This window comes from Harmonia axyridis, chromosome 6 (genome assembly GCF_914767665.1).
Source record: "Harmonia axyridis chromosome 6, icHarAxyr1.1, whole genome shotgun sequence".
NCBI classification, from domain to species: Eukaryota; Metazoa; Arthropoda; class Insecta; order Coleoptera; family Coccinellidae; genus Harmonia; species Harmonia axyridis.
Genome location: NC_059506.1, coordinates 26291432 through 26312808, shown reverse-complemented (window position 1 = coordinate 26312808; position 21377 = coordinate 26291432). Strand labels below are relative to the sequence as shown.

Below are 21377 nucleotides of genomic sequence, written 5' to 3'. Positions count from 1 at the left end.
ATTAATTTTGACCTAAAACCCTTCACAAAATAGACAAACAATCGTTTGAGACCCCTTTTGGCTCAAAATTCGAGAGTTGCAGACATTTGTGCAAAATGACATTTCACTTTTTCCCTTGAACAAACGCCCAAACTATGACCGAATTTCAACCACCAAGAAACACCCATGCACTTACCAGAAACGATTAACTTCACATTGGAGTTAGCGTCTGTTAATTCCAAAGACTGTTCGTTTCAGTTGACCCATGGTCATTTCTTACAACCTTGAATCACGCGATGAAAACTTATGGTGCTCCAGAAAACTTATTGGAGAAATGTTAAAAATGAACTTCGTTCTACTTCATGCAAATCCCTGTTCAGACACCCTTGAAAAATTATACTTGCGTGTAGGGAATAAAGGATGTCCCTGAATATTACGTTGTGTTCATATTGGAAAAACGATGTAATCCTAGTTCAAGGATTAAAAGGTCATTCGAACGTACAAATGGTTATCTTCCTCATGTAGGAAATACAGGCTGTGAAAAAAAAAGTATGAAAGAATTCTCGGTTCTCATTCAATTATACATATTTCATAAGAATGAATTAAATTCAACTTTTCATGGAAAACTTTATTAATTAATTGACGCTAATTCATTGGTTATACATTTGAGATTAAGTATTGTCCATCGCTGACCACTACTTTCTCCCATTTTTCGGGCAGCATACGAATCCCGCGTTGAAAAAACTGGTCATCTTTTGAAGCTATCTACGAATTTATCCTATAATTTTTTATAATCTATATAATATTATTATCTATAATTTTTTACTTTGTCATAACACCTGAAGTGCTGGTCAGCCAGGCCGTGTGTCATTGATCGGAACAAGTGATAGTCCGAAGGGGCAACGTCTGGTGAATACGGCGAGTGGGGTAGAACTTTCCATTTCAACTTTTCCAAGTATGTCTTGACCACTTTCGCCACAGGGGGTCGAACATTGTCATGCTGTAAAATCACTTTATCATGTCTCTCGTTGTATTGCGGCTGTTTGTTTTTCAATGCTTGGCTCAAACGCATTAATTGTGCTCGATAACGATCGCTTCTGATTGTTTCAGTCGGTTTTAACGATTCATAATACACTACGCCGAGCTGTTCCCACCCAATACTGAGCATAACCATGTAACCCTGAATATTCGGTTCGGCCGTCGACGTGGAAGCATGGCCGGGAAGTCCCCATGATTGTCTGCGCTTGGGATTATCCTAATGAACCAATTTTTTTGTCTCCAGTCACAATGCGATGCAGAAATCCCTTTCGTCTTTGCCTTGCAAGCAGCTGTTCAGAAGCAAACAGACGCCGTTCAACATCTCTCGGCTTCAACTCGTACGGCCATGTTTCCTTGTTCCTTGTTTCTGAATCATTCCCATGACTTTCAGGCGTTTCGAAAAGGCTTGTTGCGTCACTCTCAATGATCCTGTCGATTCTTGTTGCGTTTCATACAAGTTTTGATCAAGTAATGCCTCCAATTCTGCATCTACGAAAACCTTCTCTCTTCCACCGCCATGCTGGTTTTCGACGTCAAAATCACCGTTCTTGAAGCGTTGAAACCACTCTCGGTACGTTCTTTCACTAATAGCTGCCTAACCATAGGTATTTAAGAGCATTCGATGAGCATCAGCCGTAGATTTCTTCATATTAAAGCAAAAAAGTAAAATCTCCCGCAAATGACGAGAATGTGGCTCGTAACTGATATGTTTAATCGATAATAACTTTATGATGCAGTCATAAATCGACTAATATTTCGATGGCGTTATGTTTACAAATTCCTTAACTTATTGTAGGACATCTACGATTTATTTATTTCGACTTCCACTTACCGCTACAGCTATCTATTGCAAAACGACGGAAGCAAAGTTGTACACCTAATATTAGGTAAGTGACATGATAGAGATGAATCAACTAGAATATTGAGCATCAAACGTTGATAAAATAAAGAAATTAGGCACTATTATTCTTTGAATTTATAAGCCATAAGCCAAGTACATCTCAAAATATTCAAAAATTACATCGTTTTTCTCATTCTCATATTCGGTGCTGCAGTTCTTACACTGCTATCTCAAATAATTATTGAGTTTACTAAATCCTTTCAACAGGTTACCTACTCATATTTTCCAATGAATTCCATATTGGCTTGTAAAGGGTGTTTTTTTTAGAGCTATAGAACATTAAATTGCAATAAAACAACGATGGATCATTCGATTGACATGAATTTTATTTATCCGCAAGATAATCTTGTGGCATTACATTTCAAATATGATTTCTGGCATATGACCGCCACGGCTGACTCGGATGTAGTCCAATCTGGACGTCCAATTTTCGATGACTTTTTCCAACATTTTTGGCCGTATATCGGCAATAACAGGTCCAAAACGTGAAATTAGGCGGTCACCAAACGTGTCTTTCAATGAATCGATTGTGGCACGAGCTGTGTGACATGTTGCGCCGTCGTGTTCGAACCACAGCTCCTGGACATCATGGTTGTTCCATTCAGGAATGAAAAAATTAGTAATCATGGCTCTATACCGATCACCATTGACTGTAACGTTCTGGCCATCATCGTTTTTGAAGAAGTACGGACCAATGATTCCACCAACCCATAAAGCGCAGTCAGTTTTTCTGGATGTAACGGTGTTTCGACATACACTTGAGGATTAGCTTCACTCCAAATGCGCCAGTTTTGTTTGTTGGCGTAGCCATTCAACCAGAAGTGCGCTTCATCGCTTAACAAAATAAAATTAACGTAGTGCGCGATAGGTATTCCGCACAGAACCATTATTTTCGAAATAGAATTGCACTATTTGCAAGCGTTGTTCAGGCGTGAGTCTCATCATGATGAATTGCCAAACCAAACTGAGAATAAATCATTTGACAGCTGTCAAATCGGTCGCCATCTTGACCAGTAATGCTAACCTAAAGTTATATACCTCGAAAAAAAACACCCGTTATAAGCGACTACAATGTAAAAGTAACAGAATATGCGAATGTGAAGCTGTTCACCGGAAAAGGTTTCAACACTTTTGCTCTTGGTTTTTTGAAGTCGGATCAAGGTGCATGCAAGGTAAAATGATCTTTCGCACCTCCTCTAATCTAATCTAAATCTAATTTTAGGATAACAGAACATAAATCTGATTAAATCCTGAGGAATAACTGTCAAATGAGCCGTTTTCATTCACATTCATCGATTCAAATATTTGATGAAAAAAAAAAGATGAAATCCATCCCGCATACATAAGTAGGACAGCAGCCGTCTCTGAAAAACCCTTTTCAATGTTCCATTCGACGATTTAAAAGAATTCCCTCGGGTATCCTGCGGCCAAACGTTCCTGTATGTCTCAATTTTGAATCCACATCATCCCGTCCTATGTCCTATTGTGAGAACCAATCTCTGCGTTTTCTTCCAGCACAATCTATCCAAGCATCTGGGAAATTTACAGCGACAAGCTCAATGTAGCAGGGTTTTCCGCTTGGTTGGTGTTATTTCACTGAAAATGCAACTTGCCGCCACGGAAGAGGATTTAATGATCCAATTTATTTAAGGTTTCACGTTCTAGAAGGTAGACTTTATGAGGAGAGTGTGTGAGATCGATAAAAAGTGGAAACCCATTCAGAAACTTGAGGGTTTTTCATTGTTGTTTTCTGATCTTTGAACGAGCATTCGCAAAAAATTTTTCAAGACTTTCATTATTGCACCTTTCTTTTTATTTATGATATTCAGGAGCTGTTGATTTGAATCTATTGAATATAAGCTTTCCAGCCAGTTACAACTCTTACGATTTTATGTAGGTAACGGGTGTTTTTTTCGAGGTATATAACTTTAAGTTGGCATTACTGTTCAAGATGGCAACCCATTTAACAGCTGTCAAGTGATTTATTCTCAGTTTGGTTTGGCAGTTCATCATGAATAGATTCTCGCCTGAATAACGCTTGCAAATAGTGCAATTTTATTTCGAAAATAATGGTTCTGTGCGGAATACGTATCGCGCACTACGTCCATTTTATTGTGTTTAGCGATGAAGTGCACTTCTGGTTGAATGGCTACGTCAACAAACAAAGCTGATCCTCAAGTGCATGTCAAAACACCGTTACATCCAGAAAAACTGACTGTTTGGTGCGCTTTATGGGCTGGTGGAATCATTGGTCCATACTTCTTCAAAAACAATGATGGCCAGAACATTACAGTCAATGGTGATCGGTATAGAGCCATGATTACTAACTTTTTCATTCCTGAATTGAACAACCATGATGTCCAGGAGCTGTGATTCCAACAAGACGGCGCAACATGCCACACAGCTCGTGCCACAATCGATTTAAAAGACACGTTTGGTGACCGCCTAATTTCACGTTTTGGACCTGTGAATTGGCCTCCAAGATATTGTGATTTAACACCGCTAGACTACTTTCTGTGGGGCTGTGTAAAGTCATTGGTCTATGCAGATAAGCCATCAAACCCTTTACCCTTTGGAAGACAACATTCTCCGTGTAATTGCCGATATACGGCCACAAATGATGGAAAAAGTCATCGAAAATTGGATTGGACTACATCCGAGCCAGCCGTGGCGGTCATATGCCAGAAATTATATTTAAAATGTTATGCCACAAGATTATCTTGCGGATAAATAAAATTCATGTCAATCGAATAATCCATCGCTGTTTTATTGCAATTTAAAGTTATATAGTTCTAAAAAAACACCCTTTACTTATATGGCGATATTCGTTCTTTTTATAAGATATATCTAACAAATTTCTCAACAAATATTTTGTTTCAGATGTGCACAAAAAATCGTAACACAGTTAGAATCGGTGTCAATGATGGGTAAGAAGAAATACCAGAAATTACCGCAAGATGACGATGGCGATGAAGAAGAAGAGAGCGAAAAATCCCTGCTTATAGATCGGGACAAAAAATGGTGGAAGGATTCAAAATGGTCAATAGGAGAGGATAGGAGTGAAGAGAGATCTGACAATAAGAAGAACGAGATCGTAGAAAAACAGATGGAAATGAAAGGGAAAGGAAAATCTATTTCAAAATGCGACAAAGAAAAGGGAAAACTTGCACTGGCAGTTGGAGTAGGAGAGGAAAAATTCTGAAATGGATCGCTTAAACTTTAGAATAAGAATGGTTGGAAAGTATTTGGCAATATCAAATTAATTTGGATCAAGTCCTCATTACTGTGAAATGTGATTCATAACAAATGTATCGATCTTGGAAGAAATTTTTCATTTCAAACCTTCAAAGGGCATAAAATTTAATTTTAGGAATTTTATTATGAATTCTGATTATTCACAACACAAGAAAAAATTTCAAATTTTCAAACCTTCTCTTAAGTTCTCTTTATCAGTAATTTCTAATTTCTTTATTGGCAAATCAAATTATGTGAGATCCGTTCACATGGAAATATATCAGTAATAAATATTCGCCAAAAATATTTCACTTCAGACTCTATAGTTTAACTCTTGTACACCCAGCTGCAGTAACGTTCATTCAAATTTAATGTCTTCATTAAAATTTTAATCCTCCAATACGAGTAGCCTATTGGCTACCTGGCCGTTTAATGAAGGATTAATTAATTTTAAAGCGGCATTAAATTTTAACGAACATTCCTGCAACTATGTGCATCAAATCAACTATCTGAATCTCATAGTTAATTTTCTTGTAATTTTCTTAACTTTTACATAACTTAATCATTTGTACATTTGAAATGGATCAATTCATTGGGCTTGATTCAAAATGTCAATTTCTGTCAATTATTTCTGAAGCAAATAATTTCTCTAAGATTTTAATCAACTTTATAGTGTTCAATTTTTCTGATATTGTATATCAATGTTTTGCATCGCACATAATATTCATATCATAATATTGTTATTAGAACTTGAGTTCGAATGCTTTCATTATGTAATAAAGAATATTGTTCTTTTTAATTGAAAGTTAATCATCATGGATTCCTTAAAATTGAGAATATAAAATCTATTATTTCTCTTTCATGATACCATTAAATGATAGCAATAGTAGATAAGATTATCATTTTTTGCATTTATATTTATATCAGTTTATATCAATGAACACTATAAAAATTGAGCATCTTTGAATCAGATGAATACATGTGTTTTATAAGCAAACCACTTCAATTCATAATATCTATGCTTACAATTACATATTAAGCTATTCTGACTCATAATAATCTGTGATAAAATAGTTTATTTGGCCGAAAAGCTTACCTAAATATTATGCAAATCTTGAGATGAATAGCAAAATCAAAATGTAAATTTTGAACGGTTGTGATTTTTTATCTTATCTCGCATTTATCTATCATACTTCTTGCTTATTTAGGTAAGCTATTCAAGTGCCATACGTATTCATTGTTTGTTGTAGCATAAAATATCGTTTTCATTTCATAAGATTCAAAGAGAATTTTTTGATTACCATTAAGGTTTCATATGGGGTTGCTGAAGATCTATCCACATATTACCATGTTTTTATGAAATGAATAAGTACAATTTGATGAACATCCTGTATACATCGTTGATACCCGATCCATTTAGTCAGAAATCACCCTGTACGAAAACGAACGATCAATACGTAGTCTTAGTGAAAAACATATCGTTTTACAATAAATAAAAATCAAAAAATCAATTAGTGACATCGGAGGTGTTATAATCGATCTGTTTTCGTATAGGATCAATTGTTTTAAAATGTTGGCAATAAAATTTTAAAGATTATTGATTGAAACATTTTAGACGTCGCCATTTGCGATGTTGCAGACATAGAGTTTTAGTTTTGTATTAATTAATAGGTGTTGTGAAAACCGAAGTGTTCCTGAAAAATATTGAAGGCTCGTTCAGTAAACAATCCTGCTAAGATGCATCAACCGTTGTTAATTTCTTTGAAATTTGATCCCTGTTTTTATCCTCACTGAAAGTATGATACTCCTTGGCCTATGTGAGAACGTTTAACTTCTCTTATTACTTAATACAATCTCAATTCAAGTTAATTCTCTTTATTGAAACGGTTCCTAACAATTTTAGTTATGACCTAGATATGTAGGCCACCTGTAAAGATGCTAATCAAGTCAAAATTTGATAATTTTTTTTTACCTGTCAGAAAATTTTTTTTTTTTCAATCCAGCTTTGCCAAAAAACACTCAAAACTTCACTCGAGCATAGAGATTATAAGGGGTACTTATTTGCGCATAATTTTTTCAAATTTATTGAATATTGAGTGCTCTTCAAGGCTTTTTTTCAATAAAATATTGTCTTGCAGCATTATTTTCTATCGAAGATTTTACACATACCTACTCATCTCAATAAAACCTAATCTAAACGCAGTTTTTATTGCATTAATATATTGACTGGGGTAAAATGTTTTACTTTACCTCTTTCATAGACGAAACTGTGTCATTTTTGATAACATCTACCTTCAAAATCCCTTGCATTAATAATATTATCGTGCTTAATTTTATGTTGGTAGTTGCAAAATGGTGAATGCGCTTATATTTCAAATTACTACTCAAATGAGCATCAAAATTGTCAAACGTGCTTTCGAGAAGTATCAGATTAAAGAAGAGTTACTTCTTCCTGGAAAAAAGTTATTCTCATAAAAAAGAACGTGAATACTTATCATGAGTTACTTTTTTAGACGCTGATAATATACTTTTTCAGTTCCTTTTGAAAGATATCTGACAGTAAATAAGATACCTCAAGATATTTGAGTACCTAACTCTAACGTAACTCAGATCCTTTTTATGAAATATCTCATAATGGAGAGGCTGACTCACATAATATAACTTTTTATGCAAAATGTGTTATTTTTCGTATTTGATACAAGTTTTCAGAGTGTTGTATTGAAAAATTCGATATTATGGACTGATGCATCATGAGAATCAATATTTTTCAACCAATTATCACTGCGGAAAATTGTGGTTACAATAAATAGATTATGAAGACTTTTTCTATTATTCTTCTTACCTATCGTTGAATAATCAAACTAGGTTTAAATCAAATTCTTCATTCATTAAATTTAAAAGGAAAATTGAATAGAAAATCATTTTAATAGCTGTCACTGAGCACTTTTTCGTTTATCAAAGTAATATACTTTTTGAGTGAATCGATTGAAAAAGCTATAGGTATACCAAATTTTTCTAAGATAAAAAGCAAATTGTCAAAATCAGAGTCCTGCAGGATAAGGATTACAAGCATGATATCTCTTGAGCCAGGCTCGTCCTGGTTCACTTCTATTCAAATCTCCTCTGCATCCATGACCACCATTGAAATTGATCATAGAGTAATCATTGCAGTCTGTGACACCATCATCATTACAATCCTGGAAAATGACGTGAATTCTTTAACTATTTCAGCTGGGAAATAGAGTGCTTACCCTTCCATATTTTAAGAAATATTTCAAGACGATACGTTGCGCACAGTGGAACGATAGAGCACAATCTTCATAGGCTGAAAAATGTTTGCAATTATTTGGAGATATCTATAACAATATAGAATATTCTACGTAATACTTTCAGAGAAACATGGCATCTAATTTAATCTTTTTAAAGAAATACGATCTCATATACAGGGTGGCCACTTTTTCAATGGGATTGTATTGGTAACTTTTAAACCATAAGAGTTAGAAGGTCGGTCAATGATTTTAAATTTGAATACCAAGCCTTGCAAAACTTATATCGTAATGATATCAAAATAAATTTCGATTCTGGAACAAATGACAAATCCAACAATAGTGATTTCTCGCGAGAAGATTGAGAATGTATTGGAAGGTATTCAAGAAGACGAAATAAGTAAATGTATAAGAAGTATGGGTTCCAGAACCGTTAAGTGCATTTTACAAAATGGTGGACATTTTAGGTTTCGAACACTTAATTCATTCATTTTCATTTACTTTCGAATAATCATTCGATTTTTCTTTCATTAAATGATAATTCGTTTAATTATTATGAATTGAAATATGTAAATAATTATTACTTGTTTCTTGATTTGATTCTGATATGTTCCATTTAGATCAAGATGAGTAAGTTGATATTCTCATCGAAATGTATTGCATGTTGTTAATTAAACTGAAGGTAACGAAATGTAATACAGATCCGACCCAAAGAAATTTGGATAAGGGTCAAAATCACCTGAAATTCAACTTTGAATGACATTGTATGATATATCGTTGAATTCAGTGTTAAAAGTTATTCAGAAAAGTGTCATAAAATATACAGGTCCGTATTGAAAAAAATGAAGTTGAGGGTGGCCCAGAGAGCACGAAACGTTGGACACGAAATCTGATTACGTCAAATTGAGAACAATTTACTGTCGAATAGAAAATTCCTGTAACATTTTTCGATAATATTTGAAATAAAGTGGGAAAAAAAGAAAAATCAAAATGACAGAATTTACTTTTCTCATGATATCTCAATAACCGGCCCTGGTAATCTCGATTTGTTTGAACTGCTTGATAAAGCTTCTATGCATGCAACTTTTTCTCCATTTGACCGACCTTCTAACTCTTATGGTTTAAAAGTTACCAATACAATCCCATTGAAAAAGTGGCCACCCTGTATAGCGAAATTAGTAGTAAATGATTTGCTACAACATATCATATTTTGGATTGGATTGCTTATATTCTAGAATGCTCTGTTGCCAATTTGTGCAGCCGTAACGAAGCGATCTAACTATTTTTGAATACTGAATTTAAATAATTTCTGCAGGCAATTTAAATTGTGAATAAGAACCATAATAATCAAGTTTAAATTTGTATTTTCAGTGAATACACACTTAATTTTTTCATTCAATTTCAAAAGTTGCTGTCAGCAGAAGCTTGACCTACTGGGTATTATACTGAAGGTCCGAAGAAAATACTTTCCCTAAATTATTTTCTGAAATCTGTAAAATAACTTGTTGAGTATTATAACAAAATCTAGGTAATAGGATTTCAAAAACTCTTTCAAATTCCTCATACAATCTATAAAGTAGTATGTCGCTGTTTGAATCTAAATTATTAGAATTTTCGGGATGTTTCTTTTTTGGAATAGATTTCAATTATTGCTATAAAAAAGTAGAGTTTGAAATTTGTGATCGATGATTGAAACTTATTATTAAGAATTCTCGGGTGTTCCATGAGTCTCAGACCCAGAATCCTTAGAGAAATGCAAAAAATTAACTTATTGAAGATTTCCCGAGTATGGTATTGCCTAATTTCATAATTGTTACAGAACTCCCTGGAAATATGAAACTTATGTATACGATGATATACAGGGTGTTTCCTAAACATGCGGCAAAAATTCAGGGGGTTGTTCCTTGGACTATTTTAAGCATGTTTTGTCCTTGGATGATTTTTGAAAAACCTCTTTGTTTCGAAGATACAGGGCGAACAACATTTTTCATATTTTTAAAATTAATAATAGTTTAAATAAAAATGCGTACCGCACTGTGTTTACTAAGTAGGTACAATTTATTTTTAAATTTGTTTAACAACATTCCAATTACTAAAAACGGCCAGTTTTTTGACTAAAAATTGATAAGTGCATTAGTTTATACCACTCCAGTAGAAAATGTGGAAGACTTGCGAAATCGGATCATTGCTGGGTGTAACTTAATAAGAAATGATCCTGGTGTTTTTGAAAGGGTTCGGCAGTCAATGAGGAGAAGATTGGATGCTTGTATGCTGGCTAGAGGTGGTCATTTTCAACAGTTTTTGTAGGTTGAGTTGAATTTTCATGTAATTTTTCATAATAAAATGTTATTATCTGAAATTTTGTTTCCCCTATATCTTCGAAACAAATAGGTTTTTCAAAAATCATCAAAGGACAAAATATTCTTAGAATAGTCCAAGGAACAACCCCCTGAATTTTTGCCGCATGTTTAGGAAACACCCTGTATACCCAGAACTGAACTCAATAATAATGCATGTCACAAAATTTTTGGAACAAATTTCAACTGTATGAAAAAAAATTTTAAATTCAAAATGTCGAGTCGACTTCAAAAAGAGCATTATAAAATGGAGGCTGGGACGAAAAAAGGGTTATTTTTCAAGCGGTCTAAATCTTGATGTGAAATGTTATCGTTCATTTTGGGTTAAGTAAAAAATTTTGTTTATAAAATTTTAATTGAACCTGTTCTGGAGAATTGCCGTGAAATGTTTTTATTCTCAAAATTATATGAAGAAATTTATGCCGAAACATTTTTAATATTGTTCGATTTTTAATGAGAGGTTTCACAGGCTCGATGCCCTCGGTGTTCGCCGACACTGGAAACGGCTTTGAACAGGGCTGAAGATTCCTTGCACAAGGGTGTAGTTACTTGACTTCTAAATTATGCAACTAACTCACCTCCAGCTCTTTCTACATCGTCATCTGGTAGAGTAACTCTTCCAGCATCTATCCAGTAAATTCTGCTAATTTTATATGGACCACAATACCCTTGCACACAACCAAAAGTCATATTGCAATTCGTTGCAGCACGGCACAAACATCTAAAACAATGCTGGTCCAAATTTACCAATTTTGTGTATTCTGTAAGATGATAAAAACATAGATTTCATCTTAGAACAGAAAATAAAGAATTAAAAATTTTCAAATTGGTATTCGTTAATAATTACAAATATGAAATGTTATTTTTTAATCGGAAATATTGGTTATCTCTGAGATATACAGGATTATTGGTACTTCAACTTCAAATTGAATTTTCATAAAATGTACAGACTATATACGTATAGTGTTATACCTACGGTACAGATAAGTTTTTATGAACTTTTCAATTCTCGAATTATTTTCGAATTCTTTACAGGATGTCAGTGAATAAATGAGACAAATTTCAGGGGGTCATTCTGCATTAAAAAAAACTGACTATTTATTACTCTGAAACCGGTCGAGATATTCAAATAAAATTTGGTGGGTTGCAAGAGGTAGTAATTGCGCATTTATTGACATGCTATTAAGAATTTTATGTTGATCATTGGCGCGCGCGCATACGGGAAATGGTGCACCACTGGGATATGCCAAACTGAAAATAATTCTTGAATTTCTCGTTAAATTTTCTACCAAAAATCTTTCATATTTTATTTCATATAAGGCGTCGTTTTTATGCGAAAAAAATAAAACATTTTAATGCGTATTTTTCATTTCTTTAATAACCTTTAATTTTAATTTTTTCTTTTTGCATAAACAAAAAAGAAGCATGAAAAACTTATAGTCATAAATTAAACGAGCAATTGAAAAATAGTTTTTTTTCATTAAAAAATTTGAGAGTCATTTTTAAGAAAAGCTTTAACACCCAGTCCTACCTCCGGGTGCGAAACAAAAGTTATATAGCCAACTGTCATTAATTTTTCATGAAGAATCATCCCCTTAAGTTTGTCACACTTTTTCATTAACACCCTGTACTTATAGTGTTATGCGTATAGTGTTATGCGTAGTGTAATGCGGTACAAATTAATTTGATCATGAAATTTCAGAGTTTCAATTTTTGCACTATTCACGAATTAAATTTATTGGGACTAGTATTGGCTTGGCTATGCATTACTATTGTTTGTGTTGAATTATTAATAATGTATCAATAATTTCTCTATCTGTAAAATTACTTGAAAATATCGACTAACGTCAATCTTAAATACATATAAATTAAATAATTATGAAAAATTAACTTCTATTCCCAACGATTCAATCAGAAAACAATATGTATTTAGTTAACAAAAATAAGGAACAACTCTTCTTCATAAAGAGCCGTTTGCGAAACAATCTTTTGATTTAGTATTATCAAAATAGTTGGTTTGAAATTCCATATATATATATATATAAAATAACAGCTAATAGGTATGCTCATAATATAAATATTGAAAAAGAATAGGATTACAATGTTTTTTACGGGAAACGAATGCAGTGTAATTGATTACCTATACACGTCCAGCCAAACATTTTTGTATTTTGGTCAAAAATTGCCTCGAAAATTGCCTACTTTGGATACTTAAAAATAATCTAAAATAAAATATTTCTGGTGTAAGTATTGACAAATACCAATATTTCAAATCATGGCCAAAACTTCTCAACATATATATTGTATGAGAAATATAAATAACGTACCTTGATCTTGAGAATTAATTACAGTAACCAATACACATGTAAACATACAAAACCAGTATTTCTTCATTTTCAACATGCACGCAACTCTTCATTGGATAAAGACAGTTTCACGAAGCAAGCTTAGGACAGTACATCGTTGAAGACTCACCACGACTGCCTGGATAAAAAAATATTTCTATTTTCATTTAGAACTAGTTCCCCAAGATAAAAAAAACTGACTTGGTGGAAGTAGTTAACATCGAAAAGGATGGGATTGAAGTGATGGAGATGAGGCAGGTACCTACTTCACATTGATATAAACTTGTTTTATATCGTATGACTTGGATTTTTCATTAATTGAACGGGGAACTCACTTCACTTCAAGATATCGTTTTGTTATTACTCAAGGAAATATTTAAAATCAATATACATTAGATAACATTGCATTCGGAAATTCTCACATTTTTATCCTTATTTTGTGCATATTTTGAGCGGTAAATTATTTTTTTAATATTCCAGAGAAATACTAAAGAGGCTGATAATTATTGCTCGCCTGTATATTCATACTCAAAATATATTTTCAAAATTTTTAGTCCTGAAGTTATTCCTGAGGAATACTACGAATATATAAGGTTTTTAAATAGGAATGATACAATTTGAAATGGTTAAGTATATTGGCAACACTATATCATTTCTTGACATTTCTTAAATTTTTGTGTTCGGCAGGTTATGTAATTCAATCATGGAAAGATGCATGCTTCAACAACGTTGAGAAACTTTTGAATTGTTTTATTAAAATCAGTACTTATTCAGTTATTTCATTCGGTGAATTGGGCATGATGGAGAAATTTTAATATGACTAAGGACTTAGTCCAACTCAATGGTTTTCGCCTCAAAATTGACATATGAAACACAAAGAAAGATTGTATAGTTTTTGAGCATTAAGCAATTTATAAAGCAAATGAATTATACAAATTTGTTGAAATAAATTATTTTATATAAAAAACGACAATATTTCAAACAGAAGGTATCGGAAAATGTTATAACTAGTTATAATTCTTATTCACAGTATATTGAATTTATATTATAATTATACATATAGTGAAAAAAAAAGCATAATTCAAATAATAATTTATTTTCTGGAAAATTTGTTCGTTATTCTTATTTTATTCTGTTGATAATAGTCCAATGATCTTTATTTTCATTAGAATGAGTCATTCATCCAATCCATTGCTCGCATACTTTCCATTTTTGCCGCAATTGGTTTTCCTGTTGAAGAGGATTCCTGAAAAAACAAAGATCTAGATTCAACTAAAAATGAAAAATGCATCCTGATGCAAAAGGCCCAATAATTTATAGTTATTTCGACTTGTGAAAACAGATTCATAAACTTTTGAATATATGTAGTTGCATTAAGCTCAATAAATTCATTGATCTAGGTAAAGGTATCATTATCTCATGAAAAATGGATATTTCGAATTCATTAGTAGGTCTAGGAACCTGCAGAAAAATTGAGTATTTGTAGGATTCAGTCAGCAGGTGGGGCTCAATGAGAATTATAACTCTGACCTAAAATATGTGACATTATTAGGAATGAGTGTTACAACATTGTACAGCTACAGAGTGGGCAAATTTTGATGCTTTAGCATTACAACTTATACGACGTTGTATATTTATGAAATCAGTTAAAATTGAGCTTTCAAAAAAGGACACTGAAGTCTAGTGTTCCCATTGAAAAAAAATATAACTTTGGATCATAGCTTTGTATTTCAAAATCCTTCTAAAAAGACAAGCACTACACTGGGTTCTACCCGAGGTGCCACCTATAAAAGTGCCTGTATAATGTTTTAATTTCAAAGCTCTATCATCAGTATTAGCGGAGATATTTTTTTTTTTCGATATCGCCATTTTTCCAATTTTTGCTTATTACAAGAAAACAAATGAATACTACTCTTTTCAGTTTTTCAGAAGAAGAGATGGAGATTTTTTCTATTTCCTCTGATTTGAAAGTTGTAGAGCTGAAACATCTAAATTTGCCCATTCTGTACTCAGGATGAACCATCATTCTTTTGTTTGCTGGGATTACTCAGACCAATAAATGATTCGGAGAAATCAACTGTAAATGCGTATAACATTACAAATAACATTGTACCTTTTTCGTTGTAAGGGCTGAGTCTTCATCCTTGAACAAACTTTCAGTCGTTTTTACAGTACTTGTTGTTGTTGTTATTTGGTTATTTTTATTTTTTCCTCTTATGATCTCTTTTCTGCTCATACAAGTTTTGTACCTTCCCATACGATCCTCGTTAAGTGAAGAATTGTGACAACCCTTGGGTCCATAGTGGTAGATCAAAACATAATCGTCACAATTTATCACGTTATCATTATCACAGTCCTGCAAAATAAAAAAACTCAATAGAGCAAGAGCAAGCACACGACAACCAAACCTTCTTCATTTTATTGAAGCTGAAAGTTTTTCTTTGCATGTCCCTTACATAGGTAAAGACGACCAGCGACTACAGAGTTGGGGTTGTGGTTACTTTGGCAGGTTACAGGTAGTAAAGGTGTATAAAATAGTACTTTAAAATCTTTGAAGAATAAAACTCAATTTTTCAATATTTTCTTCGGGATTACTTAAGAAAACTTGTCATCCATTGCCGGACACTTATGACAGTTGCAACCCCCTGTCAGACACCCCTAATATTGTTATTAAAGCTCAATTTTTTTAAATATTTTCCTTGGTATCACTCAAGATTACTGGTCATCCATTGCCGGGCACTTTTCACAGTTGCAACCCCCTGTCAGACACCCCTAATGTTATTATTGGCATTAGGAGTGTCTAGCAGAGGGTAGTAGCTGTCATAAGTGTCCGGTAGTTATACCGAAAGAAAATATAAAATATTGAGCTTCATACTTTAAGGTACTATTTTATACACCTTTACTACCTATATTATACTAACTGACAAAGAAATTGTAACACCCAGAAGGAGCTGTTTAAATTTTAAATTTTTCTTGGTAAAACATAGATAGTATAGCAAGGAGTAAATGAAAATAACGAAGGGTTTACAATTTTTTTTAATAAATTCGTTAGATAATAATGTGTTTGTCCACCGCGATTATCTATACACTCCCCAACACGTTTCGGCATTGATGCAATAAGATGGTCTATTTCTTCTTGAGGGATACTATCCCAAGCTACCTGTACTTCATGTCTCAGAGCCGCCAAAGTCTGTAGGGGCTGGTGTAAATTTCAAAGCCTCCTACCCATGATGTCCCAAACATGCTCTATAGGCGAAAGATCGTGGGATCTGGGCGGTCATAGCAAAAGAATCACATAGGTCGCTTTGAAAAAGTTCAAACTTACTCTGGCAACATGAGGTTGAGCCTTATCTTGCTGAAATATTGGATTCTTGAGCAGATTAACGTGAGGGAGAATATATGGCTCCACTATTTCTTGAAGGTAACGCAGCACTGTCATGTTATCTCGAATAAAGACTAAAGGTGCAATAGCACCCCATACCATAACGCCTATTGTCCGATGTACATAACGCTCAACATAAAACTGAGGTTCACGTCTTTCTTCCCGACGTTGTCTAACCCTTCTTCGGCCATCATGTGCGCCAAAAAAGAATCGAGATTCATCAGAAAAGACGTAAACGTGCTCTAGGAATTTTAACAACAACTAAACATCGACTTTAAATCTCTTAAACAGCTGGTTAGTAGTAAAATTTAAAAAACTTGCAAAAAACAAATAAAATATTTAAGTAACAAAAATCGTTTACATGAAAAAACCTTCACGATTTTTTTCTCCATATTTAATAATTTGCTCCTTGCTACACTATGTTTTACCACAGAAAAATTTAAATTTAAACAGCTTCTTCTGGGTGTTGCAATTTCTTTGTTAGTTGCCAGTGAAGTTTCAACTACATATAAATAAAAAAATACCAACTTCTGCGTATTTGTCCATATAATACTGCACAGTCCAAATGGAGCAAGGATAGGTTTCTACGCATTTTTTGAATTTTTCCGCTTCGGTTCCATCCTTCTCGCTCAAAGTGGGCTTATTGGCAGTTATCCAAAAGGAGGGTGATATCCCAAAGGGTCCACAAGTGCATTCGTAGTTATTAATCTCAACCTTGGCACATTTGACGGGATCACAAGGAACGGATGCGCACCCTGTTGCTGTTTCACAGAGACACTTGAGGCATTGGAAATCCAGAGAACATTCGGCTAGAAAAAAAATATCTGATGACAAATTAAGTCTCGAGTTCTGGAAGGTTGAAAGTGGAAAAACATTTAAGAGATATTTGAAGCAAAACGTAGACTGTGAAAGATTCATGAGAGTTGAAAAATTTCAAAAAAGCGGAAAAGCACAGAGGAGAAGTCAGGAGTTTTTGAGCATTCGTTCGTCAATGCGTCAATTGCATTTTTTGTTAAAATTTAGCTGCTCACGGTGCCTTGTATATATATCATGGAAATATTGATATTTGTGAAGTCTAATTTGGAAAAATTCAGGAAAAATTGTGACTACCATGATTATTCTACAAGACACAGTGGGGAGCTTTCTATACCTAGACATAGATTGAGCATATTTGAACATGACCCTGCCTATATGGGTATTGTATTATATAATAAGTTGCCTAACTCGATTAAGCAACTGCAGAATAAAATTGCCTTTAAACATACTGTAAGAAATTTATTAATAAAAAAATGTTACTATTGTGTTCAAGAGTTTCTCAATGATAATGAGTTACATTAGAGCTAGGATGGCTGTTTTTGTTATGTAATTTTTCTTGTTTATTTTTTTTTTGAGCCTTTTTTCCTTGTAATTGACTTGTCCTATATTGTTATGTTACAATCCACAGGATCAATAAATATTATTATTATTATTATTTTTATTATTAAAATCACAGAACTATATTGTATATGTGGTCATAAAAGGCGGATGAAAGAATGAGCGCTAAGAAGCTACTGCCTTCCTATGTTACATAAGCATACAACTTTGCTTCCGCCGTTTTTTCCCTAAATTCGAGGTTTTATTGTGAAAAACTGGTTATACATTTATAATTCAAAGTATTGTCCATCGCTGGCCACTACTTTCTCCCATCTTTCGAGCAGCGTATGAATCCTGCGTTGAAAAAACTGGTCATCTTTTGAAACGATCCACGAATCGATCCAATTTTTTCTTCATCGGGAGACCGGATGTGCTGGTCGGCTAGGCCTTGTGCTATTGATCGAAACAAGTGATAGTCCGAGGGAGCAACGTCTGGAGAATACGGCGGGTCGGGTAGGACAATGTTTCCAAGTGTGTTTTGAACACTTTCGCAACATGGGGTCGAGCATTGTCATGCTATACAATCACTTTACCATGTCGCTCGTTGTATTGCGGCCATTTGTCCTTCAATGCTAGGCTCTAACGCATTAATTGCATTCGATAACGATCGCCTATGATTGTTTCAGTAGATTTTAACTACCCATAATACACTACGCCCAGCTGGTCCCACCAAACGCTGAGAATGATCTTGAAGCCGTGAACATTCGATTTGGCCGTCGACGTGGAAGCATGAAGGGATATCCCCATTATTTTCTGCACTTGGAATTATCGTAATGAACCCATTTTTCGTCTCCAGTCACAATGCGATGCAAAAATCTCTTCCGTCTTTGCCTTGCAAGCAGCTGTTCACAAGCAAACAAACGCCGTTCAACATCGGCTTCAACTCGTACAGCATCCAATTTCCTTGTTTCTGAATCATTCTCATGACTTTCGAGCGTTTTGAAATGGCTTGTTGCGTCACTTCAAATGATCCTACCAATTCTTGTTGCGTTTGACACTGATTTTGATCAAGTAATGCCTTCAATTCTGCATCTTAGAAAAATTTCTCTCTTCCACCGTCATGATGGTCTTCGGCGTCAAAATCACCGTTCTTGAAGCGTCGAAACCACACTTGGCACATTCTTTCACTAATAGCGGCCTCATCATAGGTATTTGAGAGCATTATATGAGCCTCAGATGCAGGTTTCTTCATATTAAAGCAGAAAATTAAAACTTCTCACAAATGACGAAAATTTGGCTCGTACTCTGACATTTTTAATCGAGAATAACTTCATGATGCAGACGCAAGTCGACTAATATTTCGATGGCGTTATATTTACAAATACCTAAGCTTATTGTATGACATCTACGATCTATTTATTTCGACTACCACTCACCGCTACAGCCATCTATTGCAAAACGACGAAAGCAAAATTGTTCTGCTAATATTTCATATTTTCTTGAATTTTCACTGATGCTGAATTATCCGATATTCTGCCTGAATATTAATGTGGTTCTGATAACGCTGTCAACAGAAATTTTGCTTGAAATTGCTATATGTAATACATAAGCAAAATCGATCGGATCTGTTGTGAAGGAAATATTTTCCAATATTTACTTAGGATTTTCTATATGGTTCTGATGATGTAATCAGTATAAAAATTTGCACGAAGCTTAATATTGTTATATCATATTAACCCCCAAAATCTCAACTAAGAGTAACTTTGTTACTAGGAGAGGTACAAAAAAATGTTTTCTACAAAAGTTTCACGAAATCAACTAGTGTTTTTCAAAATGATTTCACAAAACGAAATATATACAGAGTGGGCAACATATTGATAGCAACTCCATTTTTTCAAATGGAACGCCCTGTATATTTTTCTATATTGGACTAGCTTTTTTCCCCTGATTTCGAATATATAACATATGTTTGGCCTATCTCTCTTATTCTGAGTACCACAGAGTTTCAAATTTTAAGAACCACCTGGCAAGCTAAGTAATCAATTTTCAAGAGGAAGGCTGCTTTAACTCAAAATGCCCTTTTTTGAGTTATATCGTTGGCAACGATATGACATACGTTGTTCACTTCAAATTGGAATTGGATCATTTGGATGCAACTCCATATAGGTACTCTCTCCTTGTAGCTTTCTTATTTTTATTGTTCTCCACATAAAGCGAAAATATTTCAAATTTTTCCGCTTCTGTGTAGTGCATATTCGATGAACAGTTTTATTCAATGACAAACGTATCTTTTATATCGTTGCCAACGAGATAACTCAAAAAAGGGCATTCTGAATTATCGCAGCCTTCCAATTGAAAACAGATTACTTAGCTTGCCAGGTGGTTCTTGAAATTTGAAACTCTGTGGTACTCAGAATAAAAGAGATAGGCCAAATATATGTTATATATTCGAAATCAAGGGACAAAAAGCTAGTCCAGTATAGAAAAATATACAGGGTGTTCCATTTGAAAAAATGAAGTTGCAATCAATATGTAGCCCACTCTGTATATATTTCGTTTTGTGAAATCATTTTGAAAAACACTAGTCGATTTCGTGAAACTTTTGTAGAAAACATTTTTTTGTACCTCTTCTAGTTACAAAGTTAAAGGGGGGGTCAAATTATGGTAAAAAACCCGGTACATTCTTCATCTTTTGCGAATTTTCATCCCGAGGGAATCTGTATTTTTGAAATTAACGAAAACGAAATATCGTACACCCACATTTGCGAAACCCCTAGTCAGATTATGCCTATTAACGAACAACGGAATTTGAAATCCGAACATACCCTAAAAATTTCGAGTTTCTAGGTCTTTTATTTCAATAATTATCGTACTTACGGCCGGTCCATCATCAGTGATTAGAACCTTATCGTTTGATACTATTCCCAGCTAAAATTCCGTTCAGGGAACGAACACAAAAAAAAAAATTTACCTTCAGAGACAATTTGCAATAACTTACCTAAAGCGGAGAATAACAACACCACAGAAACCAAAGAAGAACTACCATACCCCATACTTCCTACACTTAAACTCCGACTTTTCTATCAGTCTTATGCGGTATAGAAAAAAAAAACAATTAAAATGATACATTTTGAGGAGTCGGCTCGAGACTAAACGCTTCCTGTAAACGACTGGAATGGTTGAAAGGCTTATCAGTTAATTACGTTTTTCCTGGTATGAGACTATTCAATTCATTTTCCATTGAATGGAAACGCTCGTTTCTTCTCATTCCAACGGCATTTCCCTAAAGAATCTGCAGTATAGTAAAATATTCATGAATAAAGTGCACAATGAAAATTATGACGCTCACTGGCTTATGTGATTCATGTCGATGGAATTCAGCTATTATGTGGCTTTTAGGGTTGTTTATGGAAATTCTTTCTTACTCTAACCATTTATAATTTCTGCATGTTAGCATAGTGTTTTCCGCTTATCGTTATTTTCAGTGAATTTTTAGAAAACCGCTGGGAATTTCGCGAATTT

The 21377-nt window shown here is 33.9% G+C and overlaps 3 protein-coding genes across 6 annotated transcripts in view; 1 reads left to right on the top strand and 2 right to left on the bottom strand.

Annotated features, from left to right (window-relative positions):
• The window catches only part of LOC123681622, a 104474-nt gene extending 96502 nt beyond the window's left edge, over window positions 1–7972 (top strand). For all 4 annotated transcript variants that reach the window (XM_045619836.1, XM_045619837.1, XM_045619835.1 and 1 more), the window contains exon 6: window positions 4799–7972. In XM_045619836.1, the coding sequence (XP_045475792.1) occupies window positions 4799–5120 (322 nt within the window). In that variant the 3' untranslated portion in view covers window positions 5121–7972. The remainder of the gene's footprint in view (window positions 1–4798) is intronic.
• Window positions 7973–8058: 86 nt separating this feature from the next.
• Window positions 8059–13394, bottom strand: LOC123681624 (invertebrate-type lysozyme 6-like). The gene is made up of 4 exons (XM_045619839.1): window positions 13103–13394; window positions 11354–11536; window positions 8404–8477; window positions 8059–8349 (listed from the first exon to the last, which is right to left on the bottom strand). Exons 1-4 carry the CDS (start codon window positions 13176–13178, stop codon window positions 8194–8196), a joined length of 489 nt encoding a protein of 162 aa, XP_045475795.1. The 5' UTR covers window positions 13179–13394; the 3' UTR covers window positions 8059–8193.
• An 806-nt stretch (window positions 13395–14200) lies between these two features.
• On the bottom strand, window positions 14201–21017 carry LOC123681623 (lysozyme-like). The gene is made up of 4 exons (XM_045619838.1): window positions 20854–21017; window positions 17031–17311; window positions 15234–15476; window positions 14201–14366 (listed from the first exon to the last, which is right to left on the bottom strand). The coding sequence occupies exons 1-4, from the start codon at window positions 20906–20908 to the stop codon at window positions 14286–14288; spliced, it is 660 nt and encodes a 219-aa protein (XP_045475794.1). The 5' UTR covers window positions 20909–21017; the 3' UTR covers window positions 14201–14285.
• Window positions 21018–21377: the final 360 nt, after the last annotated feature.

Excerpts from the sequence above, each read along its gene's own strand:
- LOC123681623 (XM_045619838.1), bottom strand. The coding sequence starts at position 20,908 with ATGGGGTATGGTAGTTCTTCTTTGGTTTCTGTGGTGTTGTTATTCTCC. Across the intron at positions 17,312-20,853 it reads GTTGTTATTCTCCGCTTTAG|CCGAATGTTCTCTGGATTTC; the intron begins GTAAGTTATTGC and ends TTTTTTTTCTAG. Across the intron at positions 14,367-15,233 it reads CAGCCCTTACAACGAAAAAG|GAATCCTCTTCAACAGGAAA; the intron begins GTACAATGTTAT and ends TTGTTTTTTCAG.
- LOC123681624 (XM_045619839.1), bottom strand. The coding sequence starts at position 13,178 with ATGTTGAAAATGAAGAAATACTGGTTTTGTATGTTTACATGTGTATTG. Across the intron at positions 11,537-13,102 it reads AATTAATTCTCAAGATCAAG|AATACACAAAATTGGTAAAT; the intron begins GTACGTTATTTA and ends ATCATCTTACAG. Across the intron at positions 8,350-8,403 it reads ATTTCTTAAAATATGGAAGG|GATTGTAATGATGATGGTGT; the intron begins GTAAGCACTCTA and ends GTCATTTTCCAG.